Source organism: Amphibalanus amphitrite, unplaced genomic scaffold, assembly GCF_019059575.1.
Source record: "Amphibalanus amphitrite isolate SeventyFive unplaced genomic scaffold, NRLGWU_Aamphi_draft 000509F_arrow, whole genome shotgun sequence".
NCBI lineage: Eukaryota > Metazoa > Arthropoda > Thecostraca > Balanomorpha > Balanidae > Amphibalanus > Amphibalanus amphitrite.
Window position 1 is genome coordinate 318,777 of NW_024882003.1, and position 22,560 is coordinate 341,336.

At 46.7% G+C, this 22,560-nt stretch overlaps 3 protein-coding genes across 4 annotated transcripts in view; 1 reads left to right on the forward strand and 2 right to left on the reverse strand.

Moving 5' to 3' along the window:
* Positions 1-16,034, reverse strand: part of LOC122392954 — a 31,705-nt gene extending 15,671 nt beyond the window's left edge. Inside the window, exons 1-3 of the mRNA XM_043388343.1 lie at positions 16,003-16,034; positions 1,017-1,185; positions 362-542 (exon numbers count right to left, since the gene is read on the reverse strand). Coding sequence (XP_043244278.1) covers positions 362-542; positions 1,017-1,073 — 238 coding nt within the window. The 5' untranslated portion in view covers positions 1,074-1,185; positions 16,003-16,034. The remainder of the gene's footprint in view (positions 1-361; positions 543-1,016; positions 1,186-16,002) is intronic.
* Positions 5,260-8,523, forward strand: LOC122392965. Its single transcript, XM_043388365.1, has 3 exons — positions 5,260-5,731; positions 6,091-6,334; positions 6,623-8,523. Exons 1-3 carry the CDS (start codon positions 5,627-5,629, stop codon positions 7,468-7,470), a joined length of 1,197 nt encoding a protein of 398 aa, XP_043244300.1. The 5' UTR covers positions 5,260-5,626; the 3' UTR covers positions 7,471-8,523.
* LOC122392964 (protein ALP1-like) lies at positions 8,708-16,105 on the reverse strand. Of its 2 annotated transcripts, XM_043388364.1 has the most exons (5): positions 16,094-16,105; positions 13,071-13,621; positions 10,858-11,111; positions 10,434-10,530; positions 8,708-9,581 (listed from the first exon to the last, which is right to left on the reverse strand). In XM_043388364.1, exons 2-5 carry the CDS (start codon positions 13,578-13,580, stop codon positions 9,081-9,083), a joined length of 1,362 nt encoding a protein of 453 aa, XP_043244299.1. In that variant the 5' UTR covers positions 13,581-13,621; positions 16,094-16,105; the 3' UTR covers positions 8,708-9,080. The 2 variants fall into 2 exon arrangements, with proteins under 2 accessions (XP_043244299.1, XP_043244298.1); XM_043388363.1 differs by lacking the exon at positions 16,094-16,105 and having other exon boundaries at positions 13,071-13,646.
* Positions 16,106-22,560: the final 6,455 nt, after the last annotated feature.

Sequence of the window (22,560 nt, forward strand, 5' to 3'; positions counted from 1 at the left end):
GGGGTGGAGGGGGAAGGGTGGTGAGGGAAGGGTGGGGGGACACAGCAGTTATACGAGTTTAGAGGCTGTGGGTGATTAGTTAGCAGTTGGCAAGTGACGGTGTTTAATTGGTGTTGAAGCAAAATGTGTTACTCAGGAAGTATACCATCTGCCTGCACCATCGCTGGCTATATTCCGTGTTCCGAAAGAGACTAGTCGGAAAATAATAACAGTGTCATGCAGATAAAGCCGGCGAGAATCTAAAACAGAAGTCGCAAATAGCACAGAATACAGCCACATAAGCAGAGAACAGCGCGCTCGTCCCGTCGGCCGTCACCCTCCGGACGAGACACGCCCCGGCCGGCGGCGCGGTCTGCCTCACCCTGGAGCAGCATCTCGACCTGCGGCTCGACGGCCGCCGCGTACAGCTCCTGCTGGCCCACCGAGGCTGGCAGGCAGAAGGTGGGCTCGAACAGGTGGCCCTCGACGGTGACCTGGCCGGTGGCCAGCAGCTCGACCCGCTCGTCCGACGGCGGGTCATCCGTGTCCAGCACGGGCCGCAGCTGGGGGCAGCCCGTCATGTCAGGGGAGGGGTCTAGGGAGATAAGACCATGGGTGTTAGACTCACATTGGGTTAGAAATGTTTGGCATGGATTAGAGGAAAACACAGTGTGGGAAAGTTGGTACAGTATGGAAATAATATTACTATAGGCCTACAGCAACGCACTTTGTAAGTGGATCGCTCTTAAATATAAATACAAATGCAAATACAAATACAAATACAAATACAGCAATAAGGAAACGTTGAAGACTACACTAACATGTAAGAAATAACCAGCAAAGAAGACATTTTGGGGTCTGGTCTGCGTATAGACCTCACCTCTGTCTTCACTTATGAGCTATGAATGCATATTTTCAAGCTATTTGTGATGATCATTCTTTGTTAAGCAATTAAGATGAGGCTAAAATCAAATAAAATAACCATATCAAGGACATGACCAATGGTTGAAGAATGTATAGATGACATTAACACTTACCCTTACACCAACTTGTATTGGTATTTCCAAATAACTTTGTTTCCTTTCAAAATCCATCTTCAGCTGATTCCAGTCACAACAGAGAGCCAAACAACAGAGAGCTCCTTGAATTAATCCACAATGTCACATTGATTTGAGATATCACAACTTATTCTCAGTCATGTTTGCCCTGGAACGTCAAAATATTTCTAGAGTGAATGCTTTCAATCTACAAAAATGAGAAGGAAGAGCAACACATGAATGCTGACACTAGTTGACTTTTCCCACATAGCTATTCAAAAAAGCAGTACATTTTTGAAACTGAAGAGTAAGCATAAAAACTTTTAAATTTACTTGAACCATAGGCTTAGGCACAGATGAATCAAATCTAACTGCAGATCCAATGTTTCTGCATGTTCCATATCAAGATATATGTTTAAAAAAGAAGATTGATTATTACTTCTCAAAACAACAGATCTCTCATTCTAACTCAGACTAACATGTGAGTTGTGACAAACTGGATGCTTACTGAAACTTTCAACTGGAGCCATTAGTATCAATAGGTTACACACTCCACAAATGGTTAATTTATACCCTTGGCCTTAGCTTAAGTTTAACCTTCTCAAACCTTCTAACCCACCCACTTTCTGCCGATACCGGAGCCAGGCATTGTTGGAGCTTGCTTATTCTGCATGCATGCGGCAAAACCACAGAGTGGGTAAACTAGCGATATTCATTTTAAAAAAATGGCATACATCTGGTTGAATATATTTAGTAGCAATGTGTCACTGGAAATAGTAACAATTATACAAAAAACATAGTATTTTAACAATACTGGCATATGACCATGCCTCCTCGCTCTGTCAACAGGACATCACTGCCCTGCACCGTATTTCTTCGTCATGGGACCTTCGCCTGAACCGTGACAAATGTGTGGTCATACGTTTTCAGAGCAAGGCTCAATCTCAATCTCTTCCACCTCCAGTGTATGACATCGATAATTCCCCGATTCGAGTTGTCCCCTCCCATCCGGATCTCGGAGTACTGGTGGACTCGAGCCTCAAATTCCACGACCACATATCCGCTACTGTCCACAAGGCCGCAGGTCTTTCTCAAAACCTCCTGAGGAGCACGGTGTGCCGATCTCCGGACTTTATGCTAACACTTTTCCGTACTCACATAAGACCAGTTATCGAGTACTGCTCGTGTGTGTGGCACACTGGGTACCTGGGGGACCTGCGCGCTCTGGAGTCGGTCCAGCGTCGCTGGACCAAGCATATCGCTGGCCTGTCGAGTCTGGATTATCGGTCCCGGCTCTCATCGCTGAACTTGTATTCAATTCAAGGCAGACTGCTAAGGGCTGATATGATTCAGTACTGGAAGGTATTCCATGACAAATGTGCGGTGTCCCCCGCTGACTTGTTCACTCTACCTCCTCAGTTAGGCATGCGCGGACATTGCTTTAAGATTTTCCATCCCCGCTCACACACTGATGTCAGGCGTAGGTCATTCTCGGTGCGCGGTGTGAGACTATGGAACTCCCTCCCGGAGCACGTCGTAATGGAACCTAACTACAAACAAAACCTTTAAGGGTTTGCTGGCGGAAGCCCTTGGCGACGCTCTGTATGACTTTCACTAACCGCCTTGTTTTGTTCTTCGTCTTGCGAAATGCACTGTACCATGGACACATTTAAAGTAGCATTGACTTTGTCTTTCTCCTGCATCAATTATGTACACATAACTACTCTTGTTTGCATCTTGAACCATGCCTGTTTTCGCGCAAACATATGTGCAGGCGCTCCACTCCGGTAGTAGCAACTGCTGGTGCGCCTTGTGTCTGCGGGTTCCTACTGTATCCCTGCCTACTCCTTCCTGTCTGCAGACGTGAGATTGGGAACCCCACCAGGTGAGTGAACCAGGTGAGTTAGAAATAAAGGACAATACTGAGTATTCTTCTTTGAGTATTATTCTTTAACTCAAGCCAATTTGGCACCTGCAACACCAATTTTCAAGCTGCACAGTGGAGAACTATGCTGCAGTAGGTGATGCCAGTGCCACACCTGCCATAATGCACCAGTGTGGGTGAGGCGAGGGGCATAAGTGTAGCAGCTTTCACCATGCATGCATCAGCACAACTCAACTCACCTGTTTGGGGTTCCCTTGGTCTGAGAGTAGCCAAAATGAATGCAGGGATGGGGAGAAGGGAAGGAACCCGCATAGAAAGAGCTCGCCCGATGGATGAGATTGAGAACACATCCAAACGGGAAAGTGAGCCCACAAGTGCCAAATGAATGAGTTTACAAGAGTGACAAGATACAAACAGCAACATTATAATCGGAACACAGTTAATGGTCATGGGACACAATTCATTTAGATACGCACTAGAGACTAGTATACAAACAGGGTATCACACATTTTTGCAGCACTTCAAACACATGACGAGTTAACATCGAAATGGCGTCGGTAGTGTAATTTCGTTGTACAAAATACAGTTGGTACTTGGTATAGTTGTGATAAACCGAAAATTATTGTCCATTTCAGTGTTTTCATGATGGTTTCCACGTTATTTAGCATGGAGAAGTTGAAGTGGATTCTGAGTTCTGACTATAGAAAATGTGTGATTTGATAGGCAAAGGTCTTTAAAGGGACCCTCCCACCTTCAAAAAAGTTAATGAATTGGCATAAAAGTGATGTAGCGTGAATCACAAAGAGCGAAAATGAACATCTACCAAATTTTACCGGAAAATATTCACCCGTTTTCGAGATATAAGACTTTTATTTTTGTTTACTTTTTGGGAAATCCGCTGTTTCTATGACGTCACATAAAGGTTTTCTTTACGTCGGCATTTGGAAGCAATAGTTTGGTATCAAAGTGCGACAAATATTGCGCGAATGATGCGTTTATCTTATCAAGGGATGGCCAATAAAGGATTCCAGGACAATTCATATGGCATTTCTTCGTATCGCAATTCTTCGTCTGCAAATCTTCGTCAGGGCATTTATTCGTACCTATCGCATTACTTTGTCTCGCACCAGGGTATATGAAAATCGGCTCACATTTCTTCTTCAACGCAAATATATGCAAGAGTAAGCATTGAGGGACAAATAAATGCATTCATTCATTCATTCGTCGTTCATGCACCGACGAAGATTTGTAGACCAAGACGAAGAAATGCGGACGAAAAATTGTGCTACGAAGAAATGTCATGCGAGGATTCGTTCGGGTACCATGACATTTATGTGATTTCAAAGTCAAGGTTCACAGGCTCACAGCTGATCTGCTAAATCAAGCCAAGAATCCAAACTATAAAAAACTATAAATATTTGTTTGTCTGTCACAGAGGTCTCAAGCAATATAAGGTTGACATATGTTGAATCAAAAATCTACTGCCACAACTCCTCGCGAGGCTAAAAACGAAAGTTGTGGCCACTAAAAAAAAAAAAAAAAAAAAAAAAAAAAACTGCCACAACTCACATCTCCTGCCTTAGTTTATCATTTATCGGGGTTACATGAGCACAGTAAATACGTATTTAGCCGCTAATTCGAATTAGGAACGCATTACCGACTCATGTAGCCACCGGCTAGTACGAATCGGCGATCCGATCCGCGGTTACATGAGCAAAGCAAATACGTATCACGATCGGATTCACCGCTAATGCGAATCAGGAGCGTACTACCGACTCATGTATCCACCTGCTAATACGAATCGGCGGTCCAAACAAAATCCGCTGAGAAACAGGCTTAGAAGCGAATAGGACCAAGATACGTATTACAGGAACTATTTCTTTCCAAAAAAAACATTAAAATGCAAAAATAATAGGTATATTTTTCATTTGCTTCTTTTGAAATAATAATTAAAAAAATATGTCGGTATTTTGTCAATAAATATAGTGAAAACCAAAAAGAAAATATCAAAGTACTTCAGCACTACAGACGAATCAAGAGAGGCAAGTGCCCAATGAGTCAAAGCAAGACAACTTTATGTTCAACTTTTTTTTGTTAAATTAATTGAGGATGTTCTGAGCAGATTAAATGCAAAAAAGACATGAGATATTAAATTTTTAATTCAGTCACCTCTATTGCTATGGAAATGCGCCACATTTGTATGCTATTCCGTTTTTAATGCGCATTACCTTCGGCCGGGCCGAGAGCCAAACTAGGTCTGTTTGACGTCACTAGTACGAATTAGCTCATGTAGTCGGTGCCGTTAACACGTTCTTGGGGAGCTGATGCGTATTAGCGTAGTACGTATTTGGAACGGATCGCTCATGTAACCCGGCACGTTTTACAGGAACTATTATTTGTTGTTTGGAAACAAAGAACGTCTTTTTACATGGATCTGTTATTCATACATATTTTTTGTCAAAACATGAACTCACTAAAACCTGAAGATATCAGGTAAAATAGGTACCTGAAAGTCAAACGAAATATATTTGATACTTGATGAGTATTGAATGTTCGCAACAGTTGTAGAAGTCCCTTCATTGTTTCCGTGGGGGGCCTCGTGGTTTTGCGTTTTGTTTTGCGATAAAGAAGTTATCCTGCCTTTTGGTGGTATCCACCATTAGTTTTTTATCAGAAGACTCGGTGAGGAAATCATTTTGAGTCCTCGGACAAAGCATCATACAGCATGCGACGTGACTGGGAGGAGGAGGAGGTCGAGGCACTCCTTCAAGTAGTGTTAGACCTAAACCTATTTGCTGCGATTGACGGGCGCCGCCCGCGGAACGCACAGGTGAGCAGGGTCTTATATTATCAACCAATCTTCCCAAAATGTATCACTCATGAGCCTTTGCCAACAACATGTTGCATGAAGCTACAGACCTTCAATGTCAACCTCCCTAATGTCATTCTGATACTGTAAATTGATAAGCTAGTTTCAAACTAAAGCATGAGCTTGGCAGCAAAGTCAGCAAGCTATAGGCAATTCAAATGTTCCAGCTTACTTCCTGCCTAGTGGGGATATTTCATATTGGGATTCCCCCTCCCCAGTCCTTGCATGTTGGACGTATCCCCCAGCTATGCACATTGCATGAGAGGAATTGAAAATAGCTCACATTGCAGTGCTATTTACAAAAAAAAATATATTTACAGGTCTTCGCGAGGCTGTCTTCAGAGCTGAGCCAGATGGGGATTAAGCGTACGCCGGAGCAATGTCGTACAAAGTTGAAGAATGTGCGTCTAGCCTATAACAAGCTCAAGATCAAGCAGTCTATATCTGGTGCTGCAGCATGCAGGGTGCCACATCAAAACCTCCTAGAGCAACTTCTTGGAGGGCGGCCAGCAGCTACCCTACATGAAGCGACCATAGACCTTGGCACAAATGTGCATCAGTCAGGTGAGATATAACTGAAAGTATGTCTGTCACTGAGGTGCAAATGTTTGTGCATTATATGTTCAAAAAGGCATGCCAATAACAAGCAATATTATTTGTTTAAATATTTATTATTTACCATTAAGAGCATTAGCTGGGTTAATGTGTATGCAAAGAATTGTATCAGTTAACATTGCAAATTGACATTGCACAATGACTTTCAGGGAAAACATTCACTTATCATGTTGTTATATATTTGGCCCTGGACGTGGCTTGGAAAAACTCAATCAAGTGCCTTTTTGTGTGTTTCAGCTACAGAAGACCGTCGTTCTTCAGCCACAGTCAGCGGCTCCAGAGTACGGGGCTCAGCCACCTTCAGTGGCTCCAGAGTACCGAGTTCGGCCTCTGACAGTGGCTCCAGTGTGCTGAGCGCTGTCTCTGACATTGGCTCTAGTGAGCTGGGCTCAGGCTCTGACAGCGGTTCCAGTGTGCTGGGCTCTGACTGCGGCTCCAGTGTGCTGGGCTCGGCCTCTGACAGCGGTTCCAGTGTGCTGGGCTCTGACTGCGGCTCCAGTGTGCTGGGCTCGGCCTCTGACAGCGGTTCCAGTGTGCTGGGCTCTGACTGCGGCTCCAGTGTGCTGGGCTCGGCTTCGAACAGTGGCTCCAGAGTACCGGACTCGGCCTCTGTCGGTGGCTCCAGAGCACCTGGCTCGGCCTCTCACAGCGGCTCCAGAGTTGTGGAATCGTCCGCTAGCGTAACCGGTATCAGTGATGTGCCGTCAGCAGCCCATGCACGCTGGCCTACTCGATCTGAGTCGGTCGATGATGGGCTGGAGTCAGCGTCGTGTATCGGTCTCAGTCAGACGCCGCGTGCGATCAGTCAGCGAGAGGCCAGAAAGGCAAAACGAGCTAAAACTGACTCCAGTTGGGATGGCTTTTTCTCCATTTGGCAGACCAAGGCTGATGAGAACTTGGAGTGTCAGCGACAGCTAATCGCTGCAGAGGACGCCAACCTTGTCATTAGCAGAGAGCAGCTGGAGGCTTCCAAGGAGGCAAACGCCCAGCTAGCCCGTGCGGTCGACGCCCTCATAGCAGCTACTGCCCCACGCTATCACGGGTGTCCCTTTCCAATGCCGGGGCCATCGAACCGCGGTAACTAGTTGATGAGCTGTGGCACGTCCGAAGCGCTTCTTGTGTTACATTTTCGCTTTGGTTTTATGGAACGATGCTCATTGGAGACGTGACCCCCGCGCAGCATCACGAATGTTCCTAACGCCGGGGCTATGGAGTCGCGGTCACAAGGTGATTGGCTGTGGCACGTGCGAAGCGATTGTTGTGTTACACTTTTTTTTGTCTTATTGAACGTTACTCATTGGAGATGTCGTGACCCCCGCGCAGGTATCACGAATATTCCGAATGCCGGGGCTATCGAGCCGCGGGTCACAAGTTGATTGATTGGCTGTGGCACGTGCGAAGCGATTGTTGTGTTAGGTACACTTTTTTTGTCTTATTGAACGTTACTCATTGGAGATGTCGTGACCCCGCGCAGGTATCACGAATATTCCGAATGCCGGGGCTATCGAGCCGCGGGTCACAAGTTGATTGATTGGCTGTGGCACGTGCGAAGCGATTGTTGTGTTACTTTTTTTTTGTTTTATTGAACGTTACTCATTGGAGATGTCGTGACCCCCCGCGCAGGTATCACGAATGTTCCGAATGCCGGGGCTATCGAGCCGCGGGTCACAAGTTGATTGGCTGTGGCACGTGCTAAGCCATTGTTGTGTAACATTTACACTTTGTTTTTATTGAACGTCACTCGTTGAGGATGTGCGAAGCGATTGTTGTGTTATATTTTCACTCCGTTGTTATTGCGTAACTCGTTGGAGATGTCGTGACTTACGCGCAGGTATCACGAATGTTCCTAACGCCGGGGCTATCGAGCCGCGGTCACAAATTGATTGGCTGTGTCACCTGTGAAGCGATTGTTGTTTTACATTTCTTGCTGTTCCTTTTTTACATTACTCATGGGAAATGTGTGCCACTCGCTCGTGTCTGCGTTTCGTTCCGGTGCTACAAAATTGTAGCAGTTCTGCAGTTGTCCTGCGCTGTTAATTTTGTTAAGCATTACAACTTTCTTTTGCGTTTGCGTCGTATCATGCCGTGAGCAGTTGGTATGATAGTGTTATGTTGCAATAAACGCAGTGACGCGTTGACATATGCTTTTTACATTCCACGACGAAAGCAGTTGGATTCCCCAAAGAAAGTTCCCCGAAGAGCATTTTCTCTACTTACTCTAATAAACCTATGTGTCAGCGCCCACCGCCCACAACCGCATTATGTTAAATCATTTTGACACTCCTTTTTAGGTAGATATCAATGCATTTACACACACGGGAGCATCGTTGACGAGCGTCAGTGCATTTATATAAACTCAGGAGCATCACGGACGAGCGACAACGCAGTAGACCGAAAGGAAACGGCAGAAGCACAGATACTGTCACCAGTGCGCTGACATGAAACAAACATGGCATGATCTCGATGCCGTATGTGGCAAACGCGGCCCCGACGGACAACGGCGACGAAGAGATGCAGACGAAATACCTCCATCGCCAACACCTTTCGTAAACGACGAAACGCACAAATATGCACGAGCCCTGAACAAAATACAACAGTCCATTAAACATTATGTTTGGTCCGAGCCAGACGCTTCGGCGCATCAAACAAGTGCCCTCCGCACCACAAAGACGACGGGGAGTGATGCTGTACATGACTAGCGGAATGCTGACCTGCGAAGCGGGAGGTTGTTGGCTAGATGGCGACGAATGGCGTCTCGCATCCCCCTGGCATCCTGTGCCTCTTCGGTACTCGCTCGCGTGGTCGGTTGCGGATAACACCGGTTAGCTATCACAGTATCTGGCACCCACGCATCGTAGTACCGCTCCAACTGTAGCTCACAGAAATTGTGGAGAATACAGCATGCTGTAACAATCACTGGCACGGCTCCCAGGTCCACTTCCATGCGCTTTTGCAGTCTTCTCCAGCGTCCTTTCAGCCTCCCAAATGCGCATTCGACTGTCATCCTTCCAGAGCTGTGGTATACGTTATATGACTCCTGCTCTGCAGACACTCGCTCCTGTTCCGCTGTCAGCTGGCGGACTTGGTTTGAATGAACCGGTTGTGGGTATGGCTTCATGAGCCACGTTGCTAACGGGTAGGCAGGATCGCCCAGCAAACACAGACGTACCGGGACTCCTTCCAGCAGAACGGGTTCCTGTAACCAACAAAAAGCAGTCAGCGGCGTATTTGGAAAATCGTGAAGGCGGGGCCAGGGTTAGGAGGGCGCCACTCACCCAAGGAGGGGGCCATACGGTCACGAGATAAAAATCCGTAACGATCGTGCACCAGCGGGCAGGATGGCGGTGATCAACAGGAGGGCGCCAGTGGGTAGGAGGGAACACGAGGGTGCCAAAAGCTAGTAGGGTTTCGATCAACATTCAGCAAGAGGGAGCCAATAGGTAGGAGGGCGCCAATGGGTAGAAGGGCGGCGATGAACAAGAGGATGCCAAAACGGAGGAGGGCGGCAATCAACATTCCACAGTAGGGCGCGGTAGGTAGGGGGGCGCCGACCAGCCGAAGGGCGCCATCGGATAGCGCCTAGCGGGGCGGCGACCTACAGGAGGGCGCCTTTGGATAAGGGTGCCGATTTATAGGAAGGCGGTTTGATGGCGCCGGAGTGTGCCATTCAATCGCATTTTCCCTGTTAACATATTCGCGATTGGAGGGCGCCTCCAATCGCAAAGGGCGCCTTCGGCGCTCAAGGGGGGCCATGAGCGATTCATAAGTATTCGTGATAAAGGCTAGGCACCAAGCCACGTTTTGATACCGGCTGCGCCAGCAATTAATACATTGCATGAAATTTTAGCTGGCAATGCTCACCACCGTGATAAGTTAAAGTACACCAGCATCCTGACCTGACCTTAGCGTGGGTTACAAACAGAAATTGGCCATAGGCTAGTACGGAAGGAAGTATTATTACTTATCCTAACTGTACCTTATGGCAGATAATCATGCATTCCACATTCGTTTGCCTATTTTGATAACTTAACAGCTCATGCCATCCTACCTTTGGGAGTTGCTCGCTGGTCCTGTACAGACTGCTGGTTCGCAGAACGTTGGAGTCATGCCAGCTACCTCGTCCACCGCAGTAGATGTTCCGGAAGCTGTGGATAAGAAGAACAATTGCACAACTAGTTCACCTTAAACGGCCGTGCTTCCAGCAGATTTACTAGGTAGGTGCAATGTCTGGTATTAAGATATTCAGTTAAAGTACTTAATGCCCGAGAGCTAGACCTTAAATTGTCTGATAATTAGTGCAGTAAGTGATGCACCTACTTATTAGCCTTAGAATAAACATAGCATTCAGCCTGATTTTAAACAGTTCAGTAAGCATCTCACTCATTTCAAGTGATGCACCTGTTCTGCTTATTTTCCAGGAAATGCTGCCGTTGCCTAGCCATTATTTGGCAATCACATCGGCAGGTACTTACATGTACTTATCATCACACACTGCCTGAAGCTGCACAGATGGCCAGCCTTTCCGATTCACGTGGTCTCGTAGTCCCTCCTCTGGTGCAGTAACCGGAATATGAGTCCCGTCTATTGCGCCGTAAGCCTGAGGAAATCCCCATTTGTCTTCCCAGCGCTGTGCAATTTCCTTGGCCTCATCAGCAGTTGGCATCTGGATGTAATCGGCCATTTCAGATACCACTGCACGACAAAATGCTAGAACATGGTGGCGTACCTGAAAACGGTAACACTTGTTAACATCACTAGCGATCGCAGCCGATAGCAGGGGGGGGGGGGGGAAGGGGCACGGTAACATTCGCTGGACATAACATTTTATCCGTCACTCTGGTGGGGGGGGGGGGGGGAGGTCAGCCAAATTTTTCAAGTGTGTAGCGAAATCCACGCCACCAAGCGCCGCACAGTTGGCGAAACTTTTGACACATCAATTTAGCATCGCAATCTTGTGAAAGATTTTGAACCCAGTCTATAGGCAAAATTACCAGTTCCTTTTACTGTACACGGGGTGCCCACCGATTGGGCAGCCGCACTTGTGGCCCGTGCGCTACAAGGAGAAATAACAAAATGTAATCTAAATTCTAATCTGACCTAACCGTACCTACCATAACATAACACCCCGACTCAACGTGTGGTTCGGTGTAACTTAAGTTTGTGTAAAAAAAAACATCGTAAGTATCAACGTGTGGTCTCATTTTCAACCTCAGAAGCCATTCTGGAAAAACATCAATACACTACGCCGGACGCCCGTAAGACCCTCGTGCGCCGAAATTCAGCGTAGGCGATTTTGCGCTGAAATTTTTGTATGATTTGCGCCGAAAGTTGGGTACCTATTTGCGCCATAAATAAGCTATTTCTACATCACATAAAGCACACGGCACACTGCGGGGCACCGCTTGTCCAGGAACTACTGGCACGCCGCGGGGGGGGGGGGGGAGACGGCCAATCCGGTGCAGGTCAGGCTAGCGGGCCCAGTGGCCCGCCCTCATCAGATGCACCGAAACGGCGGCCTTTCGGTCCTCCCGGGGATGGGGGGGGGGGACGACAGTGTACTCCCGAAGATTGGCTTGCATAGTGACTCGGGCCACTTCTGCCGTCCAAAGGCAAAAACGCATATGTCGGGTCAGGTCATGGCCCGACATATGCGTTTTTGCCTTTGGACGGCAGACTTGTCACGCCACTGACGGAGGCCGCACGATGAAGCTGCCTTGTCAGCGAGCGGGCGTCGGAGGGCAATGTTGGCTTTCGGTCCTGGTCCCGGAGAATAAAATTTGTCCGGAGAACCAGCCAGCTTTTCAAACAACCTATAGGAAAGTCATCAGTTTGGCTACTGAACGTTTTAACTACCTGATTAAATGCGTTATTCTCAATGCTATGACTGCATATTTTAGGTGTAATAATAGCAGTTTTTCATCACACAGGCTCGAAAATTTAGAACACTTCAGGTGCCGGAGCAAAAATTTGTAAAGGAGAACAAAATCCTTTGGACCCCACTGTGACCAGCAAAGGGCCTTATTTTCAGCACTGTGACCGAGGGCATGGCATCCTGGGGCGCTTGTTTCGCCAGGTCGTCTGCACGCTCATTCCCTTCGATCCCGCAGTGGAAGGAACCAACTGCAGGATAACTTCACTGCGCTCGGCGATGTTCAACAAGGTCTTCCATATCTCCACACCGAGGGCGGAGGTCTGGGAGGCCGCCCAGGAGGCCGGGCGGACCGGGCGCTAGGAGTAAACTGAAGGCGTCAAGCGGCTCGCAAGTCGGAGCACACGACAACCTGGGGGGAGGGGGGACGTCTCGGCCTGAGCCCTGAACCCTCCCCAGAGCCGCCCGCGAGGTGAATCTGTTGCTAGGTTGACCAGCATGCCAAAATTTTTGGTAGGCCCGCAAGGTGAATCTGTTGCTAGGTTGACCAGCATGCCAAAAATTTTGGTAATCACTTTTTCCCCCAAAAAAGGAGGCCGTCGTCATGTGCCAAATAATTCAGCGGCCTTCATTTCGGCGCAATGAAGCTATGCCGGACGTGCGCTGACATCTTTGGTGTATCCCGCCCTTACGCCAGACAAATTCAGCCTAGCTGTATTTTTCCAGTTTGGATTAGAAGTATGTGTTCTTTCTGTTTTTGTTTTGCAATTTACTTAAATTTTGAAAGGGTGCAAAAGTAGATATCACCATACTTACGGTCGATTTGTGACAGTGGAACTGATTGGCAGTCACTCTGTTCTCCATTGTAGATCCCAGACTGTACAGACTGATAGCAACACGGACTTCGAGAGGCAGAGGTTCACGGACAGCATTGACACTTGGTTCCAATCTATACCTGAGTAAGTTACAGAGCTTGAAAAAGCTGGCTTTTGACATTCGGAAGTTTTGCACCCATCTCTCACTGTCCCATGTCGCAAGTACTTCTCTTAGGAACCACTGATGGCGGATTCGGGGAAGCATCCAGCAGCTTCTGCCTCTGGTGACTCTGTGTTGCTTCAAACTCCATGCCAGAAAGCCAATCAACAGATCATCATCGGAAATCAATTTTAAATGCTTCTGTCTGTGACGCCGCCTTGTCCTCAGTGATTGCCTGCGCTGAATCTCTTGTGTTTGGCACGTCAAGACTCTTATCGCTGCATACAGCACAGTGATTGCTGCAACAGCAACTGCACTTTGAATGCCTTCGACTTCCTCTTGTTCATTCATCGTTTGTGTTGAGCGATCCGAGAGGCTGGGAAAACATCCCACTGAAATGTGACATCACAATCATCAATAAATATCAAAAGCAAGGACACAACTTTCAGCACACAATCGCCTAAAATTACGGAGCTATTATTGCATCACAATTCACGTGTATCGCCTTCGTCACATGCACCACAATTGTACGCTATTTCGTTTCTAATGCGAATTAGCGGCCATCCGAACTGGTCCGAACTAAAGCCGAACAAGATCCGTTTGACGTAGATAAAACGAATTAGTCTCATGTAACCGGTGCCGTAGATACGTTTTTGGGGAGCTGATGCGCATTACCGTAGTACGTATTTGGAACGGATCGCTCATGTAACCCCGGTAATTGTTGTTTTAACTTGCTTTCAAGAGAAACAGAAGCCAGTATCTGATATCACTTCAGATGATTGTTTCAAGATCTGAGTTCAAATGGAAATAAAAGCAAGATCAAGATGAAACAGGGATTATTGCTGTTAAAGTAGTTTGGCCATGATACAACAAGCACATAAATCATTAGCCAAATCAAATACTGGTTGGTTTGTCAAGATGTTTGTTGTCTGTCGTCTGTCGAGCTGCTATGAACACTGAACGCTCTCACTCTTACTTTAAAGAGAGTAGTTTAAGTTGAATGGTAGTGAGCTGTAATTAGACAAAGCAGCTATTCAGTGCTCACATCAAGCCAGGCTAGGAAATGGCATCAACTGTGGTGGGAGGAAGCAGGTTCGGCAGCCCTATGTTGTAAACTTCTGTTATGTCTTGTGTTTGATCAACTGATGTTTTCTGCTCTGTTTTGTGCAGTGATAGTAGCAGGCAACTGCATGCTTGTCAAATTATGTGAATAAACGAATTCATAACATTGCATTTTTCTCTCCATGCAAGGAACAAGTAAGATGTTGTAGAAAATGTAATAGAGGGCTGCATTGCTGATTTTGCACTTTATCAGAGCTTTATTTAGAATTGCTTTCCTGAAAGCTACACACAGGCCACAGTGCTGAAATTCACAATGTCATAGCTTTTGGCAGAAAAAAGAAAAGACTTACCTAGGTAAAATTGGCTGAAAGTATGGCAGAGCAGGTCTTGATGCGTATGCCCATACGTGTGCTTGCCGAAGCCGAACTGACTGCAACACACTAACTCTGACCCACCATGGTGACTGGCATATCCTGAACTTTCACCACTCTAAACAAGACAACTTTCAGCCCTCAGCATTATATTAAAACACTGTACAAAACACTCAAAATTTGTTTCAGTGCCATCCACGGACAACATCAGTCGCCATTCACCAGGCCAGTAAAAACAGAATAGATAATAGCTTCAAACCCATGTAGTCAGAGTTACTAGGTCTGCACCTCAAAACAAAATCCAGGTGACATTCACCACGCCAGTAAAAAACAGGTACTTAGGTAACGTAACAGCTTCAAATCTGGTAACATGTTGGTCGGACTTTACACTACCATATTTACATGGAATAATATGATACCAAACAATAGTGCAACCATTATGGACAACAAAAGTGTATGATAAAATTAATTTAGAATACTCTGGCAGCATGATTTACGAGCACAGGCAGGTGTTACCTACCAGCCTTCTCAATGCTCGTAAAACCAACATTGTAGTCTTGATTTTACCTTACATGATAACACACTTGGCTGCAATGGCACATTTAATTTAATACTGTGAAAGGACCAGTTATAACCACTTCACAAGCACAATTGCACCTCATGCCGACATCCTTTTCCAAAGACAGTCAGCAGCGTCTTTCGTCAAAACTGGAAGATAAATCCCCTTATAACTGTTAACATCAAAAATATTTCTTCATGGTGTGACTGTGATCTCCATATGGAAACCTTGCAGGAAAAGAATTAATGTCAATTGTCAGCTCTTCAAATTTCTTTGGACTTTAACTTGCAGTACCATATCCAGTTTGCTTTGATATTTTGTTTTTTATTCCATGTTGAAGTTGAACACCAAGCTCCAGATATAGCAGGCAGCTTGATCATCTTCGGCCTTGGTATAATATCAGTCCAAGTTCCAGTGGTGGGTATCTTCTAATATTCAAATTAAAATGAAAAGCAATAGGCTCTCTCAGCGCCGACGACGGATTTCACGTTGATAAGAAAGGGAGCTCAAGGTCAGCAAAACTCGGGTTCAAGGAATGGCGGGCGTTGAAATGACTGCTGACGTCATCCAAAAACCGCTAATGGTTAAGAGATAGGGACTAAGCTGGTCCCACCCTGCAAGTAAAGGGAAGAAATTTCTTGAACACCATAAAGCTGCGGGGGTTGCGACCAGGATAAATGGTGGTTTCTGAGCCTGGCCGCAAACTTGGCTATCTCAACTCAAAACTAATGTTAAGGTGGGATGGTCCCTTTAAGATCACCAATGTTTCACTTTTTCTTACAGTGATTGGTCAGTATTTTCATCACTCTAAAATGAAATCACAACTCTCTCACAACTCTCAACAATTATATGGATTTATTACAATTATATACCTACTGCACAAAATAGCGTGTGCTCAAACAAGCTGGAGTAGTGGATTGTACAGTGGATTGTACGAAAAGATGTTGGTCTTATGACGTATACAATATTCCACACGGCTTTCTGCAAGAGAGATTTTAATATCAACTTTCTGTTAGAAAAATCATGTAAAAGTTTTGACTGTAAACATTACACAACTTTACATTTGCCCTTCCAATCCTCGTTTGCATTCAAAATAATATTTTTACACTAAGATCTGCCTAGATTGCCCTATAACTTAGAATGCTTGATGACGCCAATAAACTGAGCATAGAGTGAATTATTCCTTGTTGAGCATTCTTTGAAATATTAGACAAAAAATGCGCATGTGCGACGAACGGGACGAATGAAGGTAAAATTAAAACAGTACGGCGATAGCTTATCACTGCATTTGTTTTAGCTATATTTTGCGATCAGTTACACAACAAAAATTGTTTGAATTCGATTATACTTACTGTTACATTGAAGACGCTCTAAACTATGCTCCAACTCAAAGTACGGCGACTGCAGACTGTTAAAGCATAAAGAAGACTCTATAACATACATATCCTTTCATTGGCTTTTCAAACGGCGCGGGTCAACGATCCCGCCAAGATGCCGCAGCGTCGCGGATTTAGAAAAAAAGGATTTAAAAAGTAAACATCGCCGCTGCCTGGCCGCTTGGAACAGCGTGAGAGTTCCGGTTAGCACCTTGGTCCACTTCATGTGGTGCTTAATCCAAACCATCCAACCAACCATCGGGCCTTTGACGTCGCCAGTGCCACTGGTGCAGCTGAGCATCATCCGCTCGGGCTGCCCAATCTGTAAGAATCTTGGTAGTTGGTGCTGCCAGTGCTGCCCAAGGGCTTATAGCCTTGCCAAGGGCCAAGGCCATGGGTGGAGAACCTGCCCCGGCCACCCCGGCCGTGGCCGGGGTAACTTTCAGCCGACCCCGGCGCGGCCGGGGTAACTTTTTCCACTTTTGTAAATCCTAAAAGCTGTCTCCATACGAAAAAACTGCCATCTATAAAAGTGTCTCTCATTATTTTTATCTACCTTGAAAAGTTCTTGAAAATTTACTTTACTTTCATTTTGGAGCTTATGTTTTTAAGTCTTTTCATCGCGGAGCCCGACATGTTTCATCAAACAGAAGTAAATCATATTTAAGGGCCGTTATCGTAAGATGGCACTGTAATAACATCACAAGACAGGACGAGGGTAATATCAGTGAGATGGAAGGACGAGCTGCTGGGGCTCAAGGCTCCCCCAACTTGACCCGCCCAGGGTGGTGGCCCTATCGTAACACGTTGAGTCGAGAGGTGGGCTTTTCACGCTCCTTCTAACTCGGCTACTGGGCTACGAGGCGAGAAGCGGAACGACGTCTGAAAGAGCGACAAACGTGATCAGAGAAATCTGGTCATGTTTTAGGCAAGCTCAATAATAAAATCACCATAGATCATCAAATTTCAAAAGCCAAATTTCTCTGATTTTAGCGTTCTCCGACAACTTTTCTCACAGTTCATGAACATAACGGAGGTTAACCCGCGCCCGGCTGGGGGTCCTGGATTTCCACGCCCTGCTGGGGGGGGGGGGGGTGTTTGAACACCCCCCTTGTAACTCGGCTCCTGGGCCACGTAGCGATACGCGGAAGGCGGCGTTCGAAAGAGCGTCAAAAATAATGACGAAATCACTTCGGTCAATTTTTTGGTCAGGTCAAAGGTCAGGTCACCAAAGGTCATTGAAGGCAAAATTTCGCCGATTTCCAGGTCGAATGTCGAAAATTTCCAAGAAGCCAACGCATAACTCGGGAACCAATAGAGCTACAGCGCCGCGGAAAAGCGCATTCGATAGCCCTATTAACGCCCTTTCTGAGTAATTCTCTCAAATTTGACCTAACGTCAACGGTTTTGCCTGCAGGGGGCAAAAACTGCAAAAATAGCCGATTTTTTCGGAAACAGTTTTTCTGCAATAACTTTTGACCCAAGCCCTGTACGAGCTTACTTTTACCGGCATCGTGTTCCTCTTGTCAAGACGCATCGAATGAACTATAACTTGACCTTGAAAGGTCAACTTGAAAATTTGACCTCAGGTCAAGGTCATGACCTGACCGGCAAGGGTCATGTTGCATATCAGTCGATCCGTATCGTCGAGCTTAACACATCTAAGGCGTTTTCATCGCTCTAGCATGCCTCTATCAAAAGTTATTTGCGAAAAACTGTTAGATACCATTTATGACCTAAGATGACCTCAGGGCATAAACAAGGGTCACGGACACCATTTTCATGTTCAGTGTATCTAAACCACTTGTAATTCGGTGTTTGGGATTGTTTATAATGTCTTTTGTCCAAAAGAGGCGCATTTCAATTTTCTCCCATTGACTTATAATGGGGAGGTCGCAAAATTGACCTGACCTTAGGTCATCGATATCGAAATTCTGAGATATACATTTTGTACATGCTATTGCTCTTGACAATCGCTAAAAGTTTCAAAGCGATCGGTCACTCGGTGTAGCTATGACAGACATTGAAACTTTTTATGAGGTGAGGTCACTTCAAGTGACCTGGTGACCTGACCTTGAATGACCTTGGTCTGACATTTTCACAACATGTGTAGAATTGATGTATGATAAGGTGTACCAAAAACGGCGGCGCTCCGCGCCGCCGTTTTTTGAGATATTCGCGAAAAACCACAAGGGGGTGTTCAAACACCCCCCCCCCCAGCAGGGCGCGGGTTAAATAAACACTGCAAACAAAACATTCGATTACTCGTTTAAGCCTCGGTCGCGAATAATATTTCAGGTGCGAGCTCAAATCAATGTTCAATAAGAGCCAAGAGGGTCAAAACGGTCAAATTTGACATTTTGTTTTGTGTGTTAAAGGTTGCAACTTCCACGGAATAAGTTTTGCAAAGGGCATGATTGCATTTTTGGCACGGTCATCCAGCAAATTTGACCTGATGACCTGACCTATAGCACTAGGTGACATGCGTCCGAAATTTTAAGTCGTGTTGCAAAATTGTTGTTACAATTACGAAATCTTCCGCACCTGCGTGCAGCAGTTTTCCCTAAAAACGTACAAGCGGCAGACATTCATTATTCTATGCCACAGAATAGGGGTTTGTTGATAACCGTTGACAAATATTTGAGCATCATTGTCTTTCTGACTTTCGGTCGCCGGCCGGGGTAACTTTTTCAAACATTCTCCACCCGTGGCCAAGGCCAAGGCCAACGCTAGTTCTCTATATACGGTATACCGGGGTCCTAAACACCCAAGGCCGTATATAGCGTTGTATAGCTTACCATGACATCAACGTTATATTGATAAAGCGTTGCCATGGTAAGAATCTTGGCCATGGTGTCTAGTGACTGGCGACAGCCAAGTAGGTATCTCTAGACATTAATAAGACGCTTGGCGTTTCGCGTGGTATTTGTGTCGGAACTCGGATGTGACTAAATTGACACTCGGATACAGGTGTTGTTACAATTGTTACAACCACATCACTCCAGTCCCCAGTCCCCACGTCACGCAAAACTCCGCCGGAAGCTGTTTTGCCTAGTCAGGATGCGGTGATGCGACTCTGACACGCCAGTCATCCGTCCGTTCAGGACCAGGTTCCCGCCCAGTTCAGTCTGATGAACCACTCTGAACTACCTCACTCAATCCAGTTCAGATCCGCAGTAAAATAACCCAACTTTGCGGGTCGCTTTGTCGCTGCACCTGTGATGTCGCCTGTATAGGTTCTTGGTCCTCACTCCTCTGCCATTTTGTTTCAGTCACTGCAGCATTCCACTCCGGTGTGCTCGTACATACATGACCGGCGACAAGGATATAATCGGGGAATGCCTCACCATCACCGGTAGACAGTGATCCCGTGCGCCTCTAGAGGTCGGCTATCAGAGAGGTCAGGTCGGAGATGGAGAGGTCAGAAGGTCATCGCACATACAATGCCAAATCAACGTGTCGGTAGTGGTGTTGGATATAATTGCGAAAATGATTTCCAGTCGCGTCACGCTCCGTATGCAAACAATAATAATTTTGCGCCGAAACTGATAGCCGTATCGAAGCTGCCGCGCCATTGCAACTCTTCTGCGATTAGAACGCAGTTCAATGTCTAGCGCTCCTATTCACATCATTTGCGTCCCAGTAGTTCGACGAAATCATCGACATCCATGGAAGGAAAACATTTCATTCGGGTACTAATAATAATATGCTAGACATATATTTATTTCTCCATATTCCATTGTGGTTCTATCACGGTATCACCGGTTCGATCAGTGATACCCGATGCAGGGATGATCAGAATTCCGTACTGCTTGCAAATTGGAACGATTGACGTATTTTCTGCAGAGAGGACCTGATGACCTCCACACAGCGTTGTGTATTTCGTATCCTTAAGTGTGTGCGTTTTCTTGTGTAGGTACCTATTTCTTGTGTTATCTTCAACCAGCTCGGACTCGGAGTGTAATCGCCACGCCGATTGTGGATTGCTCTTGATCGTCAATACATACATACTGTAACCGCGTTTCGTCAACTACCATCAATAGAGAAGGACAGTTAGGATTGCCCCAGTGATGTATTGCAGCAGTAGTCCATTCATTTGTCACGTAAAAGCTGCAACAAACACGCACAGATCACGCACCGTCAGTCACATGAAGCTCATGCAGTGCTCATGCACGATTCATGCACGACAGCCCTGCGCAAGAAGCTATGCGGACAAGACAATCGAGCAAGCATTCTAGCGATTTGTTTGACAGTGCATTATTCACAAGCAATCATTCACATTTTGTACTGTCTGGCGTCTGCTGAACATTCTGTTGTGATCAGTGTCAATTCAAAGTAGTGGCCAGCTCATTAGAAAACAAATGACTCCATAGCGTAGCCACAGTTGACCGCAGACATTTAACACATAAACGTATGGATACGTACTTCGTTTGCAAGATGAAGGAGTTCAATGGTCCACAATACGCCTGTCATCAATGAACAATTACTTTAGCACGTTTGCACTGTAAGAGAAGGCAAAACATGTGTGAGCAAACCCGGCAGCCACGATTGCAACACAAAGCAAACGTCCCAACATCCCATGCAGTGCAAATTCCGCAGGCAGACATGCACAGGTAAGTGTTGCACATTCGCATGCCCTAAGCAATAAACTGAACTGGCACCTCCTATTCCTTCAATTCCCCCTCTCGGCGGTAACATGGCTCCCCAAAATCCGGTGAGGATTTTATGATCCTGAGAACAAATCCCGGATGCACAGAGGCGCACTTAACAAACTTAAAGATAACTTCCGCAAACACCCCATCACAGCTGAGTTCTTTGCAGCCGCTCCGCCGGGTGCCGCAATCACTGGCCGCGTTGTCTCAGCACTCGCCCAAAGTCCGCGCAAAGACCGCAACGGCCGATTTGACGAACCACTCTGTTCCAGCTCCGTCGAAGATCGCGAGCTGAAATCTCCAGCCCCGCTGCTCGACTCACTGACTCCCCGACTGGGAATCACACTGCCCACGTCTCATGAGAGAAATGAGACGGTGCACGGGGCGGTCATACTCCTGACCGTTTACACGCACTCGCACCCTTCGCACAAGTCCGTCCGTAGCCGGGTACGTCGCCACAACCAGGCCTAGTGGCCAGGCGCCTCGCGGTTGGCTGTCATCAACCATGATGACAACGTCGTCCTCCTGCAGGTTGTGTTCTGGCCGCTGCCATTTCCGCCTCTCCTGCAGAGACGGCAGGAACTCGCGTCGCCACCGCGTCCAGAATTCGGTGGCGAGGTGCTGTACTCTCCTCCACCGTCGTCGCCCATACAGGTCCGCGGAGCAGAACATCCCAGGGGCAGGAAGGACGACCTTTGATTTTAGGGTGAGGAGTTGGAGAGGTGTCAATGGCTCCACAATATCACTACTGGACATGCTACAGTAGGTCAAGGGCCTGCTGTTGATGATGGCTTCAGCCTCGGCGAAAAGAGTTTGCAGAAGTTCGTCGTCGAGCTGTTGACCATTAGCGCTCAGCAGACTGGTCAGCGCCGTTCTCGCCGTTCGGATTTGGCGTTCCCAAACGCCTCCCATATGGCTCGCATATGGCACATTGAATGCGAACTCCACCCAGTCGCAGTTGTCTTTACTGAGTGTCTGAGCGATTCGCTTGTGATCCTCTTCTTTCAGAGCGCTCTCCAACAGGTTCTTCCCACCAATGAAGTTAGTTCCATTGTCGCAGTATATACGCCTGATGGGACCTCTTCTGCAGATAAAACGACGATATGCGTTGATGAATGAGTCAGCGGTCAGAGAACTGATCACTTCCAGGTGAGCAGCTCGGGAAGCGAAACAGGTAAACATCAGACCCCATCTCTTTACTTCACTGCGCTTCTCTCGCACGAAGAACGGGCCAAACGCGTCCACGCCACAGAACTCGAAAGGCTCCGACATTTCCGTTCGCTCAGTTGGCAAATCCGCCATCTTCTGGCC